Source organism: Ursus arctos, unplaced genomic scaffold, assembly GCF_023065955.2.
Source record: "Ursus arctos isolate Adak ecotype North America unplaced genomic scaffold, UrsArc2.0 scaffold_1, whole genome shotgun sequence".
Taxonomy (NCBI): domain Eukaryota; kingdom Metazoa; phylum Chordata; class Mammalia; order Carnivora; family Ursidae; genus Ursus; species Ursus arctos.
Window position 1 is genome coordinate 105924479 of NW_026622763.1, and position 13139 is coordinate 105937617.

The following is a 13139-nucleotide window of genomic DNA, read 5'->3' on the forward strand; positions in this document are numbered from 1 at the left end:
TTCAGAGAAGGATTAGAAAGATGAAGTATTTTAAGTTTTCCATCTCTGTTTTTTTGAAGCGGGTACTGGGGTCACTTAGAGAGCTGCCAGCTTCCAGTAAATCTGCCAGATCCGCTCAGGTCTCTCTGTCCCATCGATGCGAACCTCCGTCCTGCCACGGCGCCCAGCCCTGATCATATCCGGTCCCCATCAACAGCAGATAATGAAATAGATAAATTCCCTGCCATCATGTGGCCCATAGACCCTGTTCCTCTTCTTGATTGAAATAATCCCAGTTCTGAACTCTGCCTTAACTCATAGAATTGTTTTTTAATGACTTATCTCACTTGCTGGACTGTAACCTCTAATGAGATACATTTATATAATTATTTTATCAATATCTTCTCACACACACCGGGCTGTAACCTCTCATGAGAGCAAGGTCATATAGTAGGTCTCAATAAATATTTCATGAACACACACAGGAATGACTCAGCAAAAAGCCACAACTGGACAGCCATGCTGTTTCCACCCCACGGTCTGCACGGCCGGTCAAACCCCAGGCAGCTGGCCATGCAGTGAAGTGGGTATCTGCAGAATGCTGAACAGAAATGGCACCTCCAGCAGCTGTTGAGAGCAGCTCCACACGGTGGCTCAGCCCTGAGGGGCCAAGAAAAGCTGAACGTTACTTGCTTTATGGTCGCCCTGCATGGGTACTTGGAGGAGACTGGAGGCAGAAGTGACTGAGCCTATCAAAAAATGGGCAGAAGATATGAACAGACACTTTTCCAATGAAGACATACAAATGGCTAACAGACACATGAAAAAATGTTCAAAATCATTAGCCATCAAGGAAATTCAAATCAAAACCACACTGAGATACCACCTTACGCCAGTTAGAATGGCAAAAATTGACAAGGCAGGAAACAACAAATGTTGGAGAGGATGTGGAGAAAGGGGATCCCTCCTACATTGTTGGTGGGAATGCAAGTTGGTACAGCCACTCTGGAAAACAGTGTGGAGGTCCCTTAAAAAGTTAAAAATTGAGCTACCCTATGATCCAGCCATTGCACTACTGGGTGTTTACTCCAAAGATACAGACGTAGTGAAGAGAAGGGCCATATGCACCCCAATGTTCATAGCAGCATTGTCCACAATAGCTAAATCGTGGAAGGAGCCGAGATGCCCTTCAACAGATGACTGGATTAAGAAGTTGTGGTCCATATATACAATGGAATATTACTCAGCTATCAGAAAGAACGAGTTCTCAACATTTGTTACAAAATGGACGGCACTGGAGGAGATAATGCTAAGTGAAATAAGTCAAGCAGAGAAAGACAACTATCATATGATTTCTCTCATCTATGGAACATAAGAACTAGGATGATCGGTAGGGGAAGAAAGGGATAAAGAAAGGGGGGGTAATCAGAAGGGGGAATGAAACATAAGAGACTATGGACTAGAAACAAACTGAGGACCTCAGAGGGGAGGGGGGTGGGGGAATGGGATAGACCGGTGATGGGTAGTAAGGAGGGCACGTATTGCATGGTGCACTGGGTGTTATACACAACTAATGAATCATCGAGCCTTACATCAGAAACCGGGGATGTACTGTATGGTGACTAACAAAATATAATAAAAAATCATTAAAAAAAAAAAAAAAAGAAGTGACTGAGCCTAACACGCAGGCCACCTGCACGGGGGAGCGGGACAGACGTGTGCACACAGCCCTGCCCAGCTCAGGCTGCACAGAGCCTCCCATTAAAGCTGGGCTAGCAGCCTCCGGGGGTCCTGGCGTCACCCCACCTTAGAGAGAGGCCCGGCAGCTCTTCTAAGACAGATGCAGAATTTGAAGGCAGAGCAGGCTGTGTTCACATTCACACCGGGCAGCCCAGGGCGCTTCCAGCCACTTGCAGAGAGCACCAGCACGCACTTCCCGCATCAAGAGAGTGGTGCAGGGAGCCCGTCTGGGGGGACCGCCCTCCTGGGCTCAGGGCCGAGGCGAAGTCAGCTCCATAGCAGATCCTAATTTATAAACTGCTTCTTCTCCCCCCGCCCAACTCAGAGGAACAGAGTAGAATGCTGGTTACCAAAGGCTGGGGAAGGAGAATGGGAAGATACCAGTCAAAGGGTACAAACTTCCAGTTACAAGATTAACAAGTTCTGGGCATCCAGCGTACAGCATGGAGATTATAGCTACTAATACTGCATTATGTCCTTGAAAGTCCCTAAGAGAGTAGATTAAATGTTCTCAGGGCCAGAAAGACGTGGTCGTTATGAGACAGGATGGAGGTGGCAGCTAACAGCGTGGCAGCCATCGCATTGCGATACATAAACGTGTCAAATCCACAGGGGTGCACGCCTTGAACCTGCACGGCGCTGGATGTCAATTACAGCTCAGCCAAGCTGGAAAAATACATCCTTTGCCGAACGGACTGTCCGGCTTCCAGTGCCGCCCCAAGCCATTCCCTGGTCTCCAGCCGGAAGTACAGCTCCTGCTTGGAAGCAGGTATCCCACTGATTTGTACTGTAATTCTGCTTCTAACACACCTACGGGGATGCCTTCTCGAGTATTAAAGACACCCCTTCAAGTGTTCCTTGCTATTTATGCGCTCGGATTAATAAAGCTCTTAAGTGTAGAAAATCTTTAGCCTAAGACATGTCTGAATTCATCACAACAGGTGGACTCTGAATGAATACACCATTCCCGTGAATGAATATACCATTCCTATGATACCGCATTGCAGCATCTTATTCTTTTGGCAATGATACATCTCTTTGTTTAAAAATAGTATTTTACTATTGGGGCGCCTGGGTGGCACAGCGGTTAAGCGTCTGCCTTCGGCTCAGGGCGTGATCCCGGCGTTTACGGGATCGAGCCCCACATCAGGCTCCTCCGCTATGAGCCTGCTTCTTCCTCTCCCACTCCCCCTGCTTGTGTTCCCTCTCTTGCTGGCTGTCTCTATCTCTGTCGAAAAAATAAATAAAATCTTTAAAAAAAATAGTATTTTACTATAAATATAAACACATCATTGTCAATATGAAAAAAATTAAATCACCCACAATCTCACACCCTTAATATAACCAGAAAGGCATTTTGCCTATTTTCGTCTTGGATTTTTGGCTATGAATCTTAAAAACAGGCAAACCAAAATCCAGCTTTAACATAAAATTATGTATCCCACCTTTTAAAAAACAACATAAGTGAAAAGCAGCTTTCCACGCTGCTGTGTTCGTTCCACCGTATCCAGCATGATATGTTCAGTGACCACAGAACGTTCCTACAGCTTTTCCACTTTGCTAACCCATTTCCCAACTGTTGGATTTTTTCTTGGTCATAACTGTTTTCTCAGTAATAAATAAGACTGCAGAAAGCACTTCCGGTACAACTCTCTGTGTGATGACATACTGTAAGCTTCCAATAATCAGAGGTAGGAGCCCTGTATTCAGAGAGAAAATTGAAAATGTGACTTCTGACCCAACCTCTAGAATTTAATCAAGATGGGGTTATTTGAAGTCTTTTTAAACACAAAGATGTTCTCAGGAACACAATATTCATGATTAGAGGTAAGAGATGCCCTCTGCAGCATCCTGATTTGGGGCTTTTTAAAATTTCTTTTCTCATCTCTTGTTCACCAAAGGGAAAAAGAAAGCATTGCAGATCTGCAGTAGTCCTTTCTCGGGGTAGGGGAGGGCATTTCGGGGAAGGGTCTGCTTTGCTGAGGCTCCCGTCCAAGGTGTCACTGGTGTCATCTCTGCCTGGGTGTGTAAAGAACACCGAGATTTCTGAGCAGCTGGTTATGCCCGCGCCAATCTACACTGAGCAACGCGATCCAGCTGAGACGGGTTCCTCGAAGGGCTCCGCTCCCCCACCAGCAATCTACAGTCAAGGCCTGAGCTGGACTCTTCCCAAGGCCTCCCTCCGGGAGCCTGACCTAGCCAGCGGCAGCAGATCCAGACAGGGGCACTTCTGGTCTTCAGCGGAGCAAACTCCTCACACCGCACTTTGCCCTTTTGCTTCTGCGCACAAGGGCGAAGGTACAGACACCCTCACACACGCGCGTGTATACACGTACACACACAGACACATGCAGATACACACACAGACACTCACACACATGAGCATGCAGGTACACACATACAAACACACACAGAAATACACAGAGACACACAGATGCACGGACACACACAGAGATACACACACCCAGACACTCACAGACACAAATACACACAGACATGTGCATGTGCACACACACGCACACTCTGCAAAGCACACAGAAGTTAAAACAACGACTCACGTGTTCCCTGGGTCTGATCACCTACAGGAAGCCAGGCAGCTTGTCATCACTGGGTCCTGCAGGACCCCCACCTGTCTCCCCGGGCTCCCTCCTCTGGCCCCCGACAAGGTTTGCTTCCCCCCACAGGCAGGCGGGGACGGTGGCCACTGCACGGACAGGCAGAGATTCTGCTCCAACAGGAAACAGGTAAGACGCAGCCGCTCTGGCCAAGGTGGGGCCCGCCCCCTGCCCCCTGGTCAGGTCCCCTCCTCCCTTCCCGGGAGGCTCCCAGGGCAAGGTCCACCACGGTCATGTGTCGCCTGGGGCAGGGCAGGGCGGGAGGCTGGACGGTAAAACCGTGGCTGCAGGGGCACCTGGGCTCGGGAAGCCAGACTCCCATCTGGTGTTGGGGGGAGGCGTCACCCAAACTCCAGGGAGTGTCTCAGCTTTGTTACCTGTCTCTCATTTCAAAAAGCTGAGGGTTTCCCCTCGGCTCCTTCCTGGGGTAGCACAGATCTTTGTTGCACTCAAAGGCCAGGAGAATAAAGGATGTATTTTGGTGAAATGAAGTTATTCCTGCCACAAATAGCTGGGAGCCGGCTTTTGTGGGGCCCTGCACCTGGGGCCAGAGGCAACCCAGGGCAGTCCTGGGCTCGGACACCCGGATCCAGGCTGGACTCCACAGCGGGGGAGGTGCTATGTTTCTCTAACACGCCCTCCCAGGTTTGTCACCCCTCAACCTGACTGCTCCTCCCTGGCCAGGGATGGGAAGATCCAGCCACAGGACGGATGGAAGGGGACTCCTGTCCCTCTGACCTCCGGGGTTTCTGCGTGCCCTGTCCGTCACTGGGGCCTTGGGGTTTTGTGTTGGGGGGGGAGGGCTCTGTGCTGGGCTCCTGCTGGGATGCCCTCCCACCACCCCTTCAGGACCAGCTCCTCTCTGCCATACCCACACCACCTCTGGGGGCGTCTGGGGTTTGGCCACCCCCCTGAGTGCCACCAGCAAGCGTGGCTGGGCCCTGCCACTTGGGAGACTCAGGACCTCTCCACACTGGCGAATCACCTCCTCAGCCCCCCACCTGTAGACCCAACCAAAGGTCTGGGGGACGATGTGTTTCTCTGCCTGTAACCCATATGATGGAGCGGCCAGTTTTGAAATAGATGGACGTGGTTTTTTCATTTTCAACACGGATGGGCCTCTGGCAGTTACGGTGAAGTGTCCACCCCCTGCCGGTTGGGGGAAGGGGCCCAGAATGAGAGGGAGTCGTCAATACCAGCTTTATGACAGGAAGACAGAGACAAGATCGTTACTAACCGGCATCTGACAGCCGAAACGGGAGATTCATGCCTGCAGTCAGACAAGGGGTTTGAAAGCCAGGCCCTGTCCAGAGAAGAGATTTCTGGAGTCCTTTCATCTCCCCTGTGACTTCCCAGCTGCCCCGAGATTATATTACTGAGGGTCCTACCAGCAGGCTCAGGGCCCGGTCTTCATCCCTGGCTGTGGAACAGAGGGCCACGAGCATGCTTAGTGTCTGCTTCCGCGGGTCGGGAGTGGGGGCCCACGTTCTGAGTCCTCTGCTGAGGGTCTCACAGGCTTGGGCCAGGCCGTCTGGAGGCCAAAGTCCTTTCTGAGCTGGTCGTGGGCAGAATTCAGCTCCCTGCTGTTGTTGGAGTGAACTCCCGTTCTCCCTCTGGCTGTCTACTGGGGCCCCTCGGAGCTTACAGCCCACCTGCTGGTCCTTGTCACGTGCCCCTCACACAGGCCAGCCTGCTCTTCAAGGCCAGCAGGAGAATCTGTCTGACTTCCAGACCCTCTTTTAAAGGGCCTGCCTGATTAGGTGAGGCCCACTAGGCACCCTCTCCTTTTTCATTAACTTAAATTCAACTGATAAGGAACATTAAGTACATCTGCAAACACTCCTTCACCCTTGCCACATAACACAACCTAACTCAGGAGTGACATCCATCGTATGCACAGCCCTGGGCACCCTTGGAGGGAGGGTTTCATGCTGGGTCTGGACACCACGGGCCAGTGGTCTTGAGATCCATACTAGAATCCTGCTTATCCCAGTGCGAGCTAAGGCCCACACCCTGCCCAGCTGACCCAGAGGGAAAGCTCCCCATTCGCACACTGCTGGCGGATGGTGGGGGCCCACCCACTGGCCAACCCCAAACAGCCTGACCCCTTCCCACCTCACAAGGCCCAGGCGCACCGTGAGAAGCTAGGACCCAGCTACTCCTGAGGTCCGGGGGGCTCATCACTTCTCTGGTCTCAGTGTTTGCCTGCACATGCTTCACCCTGCTGGTCTTGCCCCTCCCACAGGGAGCTCCGCAGTCACGACCCTCCACACCTGCTCCTCACCAGAGAGTCCCAAACGTGCTGCTCATCTCTGTAAGACCACCTCACCACAAAGAGACATCCACTGAGAGAGAAAACTCTCGCGTTTAAATCTAAAGGTGCGGAGCCCCTGGCGGCTCAGTCGGTGCAGCGGCTGACTTCAGCTCAGGTCACGATCCCAGAGTCCTGGGATCGAGCCCCGGGTCAGGCTCCCTACTCAGCAGGGAGTCTGCCTCTCCCCTCCCTCTGCCCCTGCCCCCGCTCATGCTCTCTCTCTCTCAAATAAATAAATAAAATCTTGTAATCAATCCATCAGTCGATCAATCTGAAGATGCGTTCCCACGTGGACACAGAGTCAGACTCAGGCACAAAGAAACTCCCCAACAGGGAGGATGGACACTTAGAGCACGTTCCGCCCCGTAACCCTAATCACCGCTGCTTGTCGTGGAAACGGAGAAAATAGTACACAAGCGATCTACTTAAGTGACCTCCGCTAGTATAGTCTTGATAGAGCTGTGCCAGCTTTCTCTCCTGGCGTGTCATCAACTTCCCTGCCTTGGCGTTCACAGAGGCGCCGCTTTGCGATGCCCCTTCATCAGCCCACGTACACGAGCGCACCCACTCACAGCATCAATTCTCCTTATAAAAGAAAGCCCAAATCCTGGTGTTCCGAAGCCGGAAGGGCCCCTGGGGAGTACCTGGTCGGAGCACCCGGCCTGCGTCGGGAGCATCTGCGGCACCCCTGCCCACTGATTTTTCAGTCTCTGCTCCCGTATCTCCAGGCACAGGTGCTCTTCTGCTCCCCGAGGCGCCCCCCTGCATGCGGGCTCCTTCCCATCCCTACCGGCCTCTCGTGACTTTCCACCCGTTTGCCTCCCTGGGGTCACGTGGCAAACGCCTGAGCCACTGCCACAGAAACATTTCTGAGATTTTCGACACGGTTATCAGGACCTGTCATGGACGCTGCCAACGACCTGCCCGGACCCCACGGCCCCCCCCAGCTCCTCGTGCAGAGGCCACCGGTGTGGCCCGGACCGTTAACTGCGGCCCGTCTGGGCTTCTGTGGGGAAGAGGTGCTTCCCCTTCCTCCGGGGCTTCCTTACAGAGCTGCAGTGAGGGGTCAGACGCAGCGTGATCGATGGCTGAGGGACAGATCCTCCAGAACGTTCTTATCTCCCAGCGCCTTTGAGATAAGCAGAAAGGGTCGCCTGCCTTGCCTCAAAAGCTTCACCCCTGCTTATCTCAACGGAAAATTCCAGCAGGAATTTCTGAACACCAAGTTAAATTCCTCAGCTCAGCAATCAGTTCGGCGCTTGGCTGCCCGCCAGGCTGGGCAGAGCAAACGAATCAAAGTCCTGCCCCGAGGCGTCCAGGACCCACTGGCGGGGACAGGGGCCTGCTCAGTGAGAGGCGGCCACCCCAGCTTCGGACCAGGGCCTAACGGTCCAGCGGCAGCAGGCAGAGTAGACCGGCTCACCTGGCCAGACGGAAGGGGAAGGGTCAAGGCAGACTCCTTCGGGGAGGAAACGTCCAACACACTGAAGACAGACCAGAAACTTCCCTAATGACCAGTGGAAGGAGGGCTTTCTGGAGGGAAGCGGCTGAGCAGTGTGAGGGCGAGAGCGGCGCCCGGCGGGGCCACGGGGGATGCTGTCTTCGAGCCCAGAGTCTGCGGTGGGTGGTGGCCAGACGGCTGGGGGCGGAGATGCCTTGTCCAGTTCCTAACGACTAGACACGCCACAACAATGAAGTAGGAAGTAGCAACCCTTTATTGAGCACTTACTATGTGCCAGGCGCTGTGCTGATCCTTGACTTGGGCTTCTGATCTCATCATCACCCTCCCAGCAAACCCACCCTGGGAGCCACAGCCGGCAGGCCCTCCGCTGGCACTTACCCCGCCAGGCCCCTTCTTGGGGGTGAGGAGGTCCTAGGGCCCCCACTTCTAGAGCACACTTCCAAACCCGGAGACGAAGGATTCCTCACCCAGGTAACCCCGCCACCCACCCTCAGGGCCCACATGGGCCTCTGTGCCAGGTCTGTCCTCCCAAAGCACACCAGACCACCAGCCTGTGCACCCAGGCCCCTCGCGACCGAGAGGCCGGCAGTGGGCAGTGTTGTCGGAGCACGGGTGTGGCTGGGCAGGCGTCTGCATCAACCCCAGTGAGAGACAGACGCAGGTGGGGAGCAAAGGAGGCCTGTGGGGCTGGGCTCCCAGGAGCCCTAGGGTTCTCAATGCAAGCCTCGGCTTCTGGATTGTTCTGAAGCACACCTGCCTAAGTAGGAGGATGGGAGGTCGTTTATGCAACAGTGTGTGCTTGGCTTCACTTACGACTTTACATACTTAGATAGATGGTAGGCAGACCCCGTTTGGATGCCTGTCCCAGTCCCTGCGAATATTAGGGACAGGCCTGATTGTTTTTATCCCATTTTATAATTGAGGAAATAAGCTCAGAAAGGGACGGATAGCCTGGAGAAGGACAGCAAGTGTCCAAGTTCCATAGTCAGTGGAAAAGAGAGGGGGTGCTAAGCGGACCTGGACGTAAGTGAGCCCACCCCCCACCCCAACCTTGGGAGGTTTGGTGGGAGGTAGGCCCCTTCACGTCCTTGCCTGGAGGCGGATAGCTAACCTTCCTAACAAAGGCCTGGGTCTTCCCCACCCCCCACCGCCAAAGGGCACCATTCCTCACCGTGCCCCTCACCCCTGCCTCAGCCAGTCTTCCTTCCTGTAGAGCGCTCCCGTCCGCATGTAGACAGACTCCCCCCTGCACCTGCACCGTGTCTCCCTTAGAGCTGCTTCTGCCTGGGTCCGCACCCCCTCTTCCCCTTCTCTCCTGACCCTGCTCCGAGTGGGTGTGGCCACCTCCTGGGCCCTGGAAAGCTCCCGATGATCCCGTAGCCTCCAGGCTGCTCAGACCACCAGTCCTTGGCCCTCACCCACCTATGAGTGCCAGCCCCCTGAGAGCAATCTTTCCTCTTGCGGCTTCTCGGACCCACCTTCCAGCCACTGCTCCCCCTCGGTCCCCTTTGCTGGTTCCTCCTTGTGTCCAGGACCTGCACACCCTGGGGGCCACCATCCCCCTCTGGCCCTGCATCCCTCCCCACTCCGTCTGCTCTCACCACCCTGAAGGGCACGCAAACTCTGAGTGTATGCTGACGGTTCCCAGATGGGGGTCTCCCTCCTAGTCCACCTCTGGAAAGTCCGGAGTCCTGTACCAGACTGCCTCCCCGACACCGTCCCTCGGATGCCCACTGGTTCTCAGCTTACCGAGTCCAAACTCCACATCCTGATTTACCCCCAAAACTTGCTCCACCTGCAGCCTTCCCGGCTTAGTTGATGGCACCTCTCTCCTTGCACTTTATTTGCTCGGGCCAAAACTTGGCCCAAAGTTCCGCATCTCACCCAGACCAGCGATTCAAGCCCTCACTGTGGCCTGGAAGGCCTTGGTCATCTGCTGCCTGCCAGCCTCCCTTATCTGTGACCTCTGACCTCATTGTGCTACTCACCACTGGCCACGCACGACCCTGACTCAGGTTCCTTCTCCCTGGAAACTTCTCCTTCCAGATGCGCATGTGGTTCGCCCGCCCTCCTACCCACGTCAGGGCTGTATTTGCTTCCTGCGGCCATTGTAAGAAATGACCATAAACTGGGAAACTGGGTGGCTTGAAACAACACAGACAGACTCTCTTATAGTTCTGGAGGCTAGAAGTCTGCAGTGAGGTTGTTGGCAAAGCTGCTTCCTTGTGGATTCTCCGAGGGAGACTCTGTCCCTAGCCTTTCTCCTGACTCGCGGTGGCTGCTGGCAGCCCTTGGGGTCCCTTGGCTGTGACTGCATCAGGCCAGGCTCTGCCCCGTCCTCACACGGCCTCCTCTGTGCGCCTCCTCTTCTCACAAAGACACTTGCCTTGGATTTAGGGCCCAGCGGTTAATCCAGGATGGTCTCTTCTCCAGATCCTTACTTAACTCAATTACATCTGCAAAAACCCTTTTGCCAGATACTGTCACGGTCACGTGTACCATGGGTGGAGACGTGGGCACGTCATTCAGGGGGCCACGCTTCGGCCCACAGCAGGGCCTGCTCACACATCACCCTCTTCAGGGGACCTTCTCTGACCCACCTACCCAAGCACTCCCTACCCCACGGCCTTGCGGTATTTTCTCCATGACATGACAGCTCACATACTTTATAGTTTCCTTATCGCGTATCGCTGTCTCTTCACTGTGTAACCTCAGGGCTGGGAACAAAGCCTGGCACCTAGTAGTCACCGGGTAAGTCAGGGCTGAACAAAGCTTCACATGTCTCTGTGTACACGATTTCCGGATGCTGCTGGAGCAGACCGACTCATCCATGAGCCCAGTGTGAAGAAATCCTGAATCAGAAGGAAGGATTGCTGAAGACAGGAAGACCAATTTTTAAAGTCAAAATTAATATCACACTTAATGGAAAGGCAGTAGGAGTATTCTAATTAAAAACAGGGACCAAACAAGGATTCCCTGTATAAATTTTCCTTTTATTATTACGTTCCATGACATTATATATCCTTGTTCACACATTATGATAGCAAAGAAAGAAAGAAAGGAAGAAAGAAATTAAGATAAGAAAGAAGGATGAATGTCATTATTTATGGATAATTTTATACTTAGAAAATCCAAAAGGATATCAGCTATAAAATTATTGAGAATAGACTTTTAGAAAGTAACCAGATAAAAAGTAATTAAATTACCAAACATTAATTGCTGGGAGACACAAGAAGACTGGAACATGAAGACACTTAAGAGGCTCCCAGGGGTTGCGCATCATGACCTTGACACTTCCTCTAACCCAGCTTAACGCAACACCAGCTCCCATTTCATTAGTGTGCTTGACAAAACATGGAACCATCTACCCGTCAGTCCTAGGCTATTAAGAACCTATGCCCCATTTCTTGTCTCAGTGGGATAACGTGATTCAGCTTTCAAGTACACCACTTATAAATAAATGTTCTGAGCACAGCCCGTGGTGGGATGGACTTGTTATCATGCACACGTTCCCCATCCTTCCCAACACATGCCTTCTAAAGGAGTTCTGACTTCTCTCCTTGCTCCCCAGTCCCTGCTAGCCACGGGCCTTCTTTCCCAGCCACCTGATTCCAGGCCTCACAGGGCTGACTTGGGGGTGCGGGTGGTGAGGGATGGGGCTGGAGAGGAGGAGGTAAAGGCGGTACAGAGCCCCGAACGCAAAGTGGGCAAGCCTGTCTGCATGTTCACGCTCCCTGTGCAAGTCCCCCCAACAGCGGGCAGGCTTAACCGTGAGCGCGTTCCTCCTGTCTACCTCCTAGCTCAGCGTGTCTGGTCCAGTTCCTTTTAATGTAATTAAGGGTGCGGCTCTGCTTCGTCTACCACCTTGCTGTTCATTTTCTATTTGCTCCCTCTCCTCCTTGTTCCTTTGTTCTTCCTTTCTACTTCCTTTTGAGTTCAGCAAGGAGTTGTAGTACTCCCTTCTCTCTCCTTTACTGGTTTCTTAAGTATATTATATCCTATTTTTCAGTTCTCTGATTTCTACTGGGTACTTTTTTTTAAGAATGTCTAAATCTCTTCTGAAATTCACCCTTCTTTGCCTATTATATGATCTTTCTTTCCATACAGATTCTTGACCGTATTTGTCAGAATATTTTATTTATTTATTTATTTATTTATTTATTTATTTATTTATTTTTATTTATGTTTTTAAGTAGGCCTCATGCCCAACCTGGGGCTTGAACTCACAACCCCGGGACTGAGAGTCACATGCTCTGCTGACAGAGCCAGCCGGGTACCCCCCTCAAAGTATTTAAAACTCCTTGTCTACTAATTCCAGCATGTGTTTAGTTTGTAGTCTGTTTCTATTGATGGGTTGTTTTTTGTTTTTTTCTTGACCATGGGTCACATTTTCCTGTTTCTTCATTTGTCTGGGAACTGTTGGTATGTATTAAATATCATGAATGATGGGTTGCAGAGATTCTAGATTCTTTTCCTTTGGAGAGTGTTGACTTGTTCCTAGCAGCCAGTTAAATTACTGGTGGGTCACCATGAGCCTGTGGAAACTTGGCTTTACACCTTGGTAGGGTGGGACCCATTTTGGGTTGCCATTAATCCTAGGGTGAATCTTAGTGCTGGCACATAGCCTTTGCTCCTAAACTGAGGCCCTTCTGGGGTCTGAATGGAAAGCCTGAGGAGTCTACCAAGCTCTTCTACTTGGCAGGGCTTAAGCTCCAAACTCTGTCTCTCCTACAGTGGGCAGAAGCTGAGGCTTGATCAGCTCTTCACGCCCTACAGGCTTCTCGAAGTCGTACCTGTGTGTGCAGTGTTGAGAGGTCAGCTAAGGATCTGAGCACAATCAACATGCAGAATTTGGGGGCTCTCTCCTCTGTGGCTCCCTTCTCTTTAAGATCCCATCCCTCCGCCCAACAACAGCAGAATACATACTCTTCTTAAGCTCACATGGAACATCCATCAAGGCAGGCCACATTCTGAGCCATAAAACACACCTTCATAAGCATAAAGAATAGAAATCATACAGCATCTGCTC

General features: G+C 52.3%; 1 protein-coding gene across 1 annotated transcript; it reads left to right on the top strand.

Annotated features, from left to right (window-relative positions):
- Positions 1-6: 6 nt before the first annotated feature.
- LOC130542447 (uncharacterized) lies at positions 7-6845 on the top strand. The gene is made up of 2 exons (XM_057305890.1): positions 7-4463; positions 6580-6845. The coding sequence occupies exons 1-2, from the start codon at positions 3537-3539 to the stop codon at positions 6703-6705; spliced, it is 1053 nt and encodes a 350-aa protein (XP_057161873.1). The 5' UTR covers positions 7-3536; the 3' UTR covers positions 6706-6845.
- The last annotated feature ends 6294 nt before the right edge of the window (positions 6846-13139 follow it).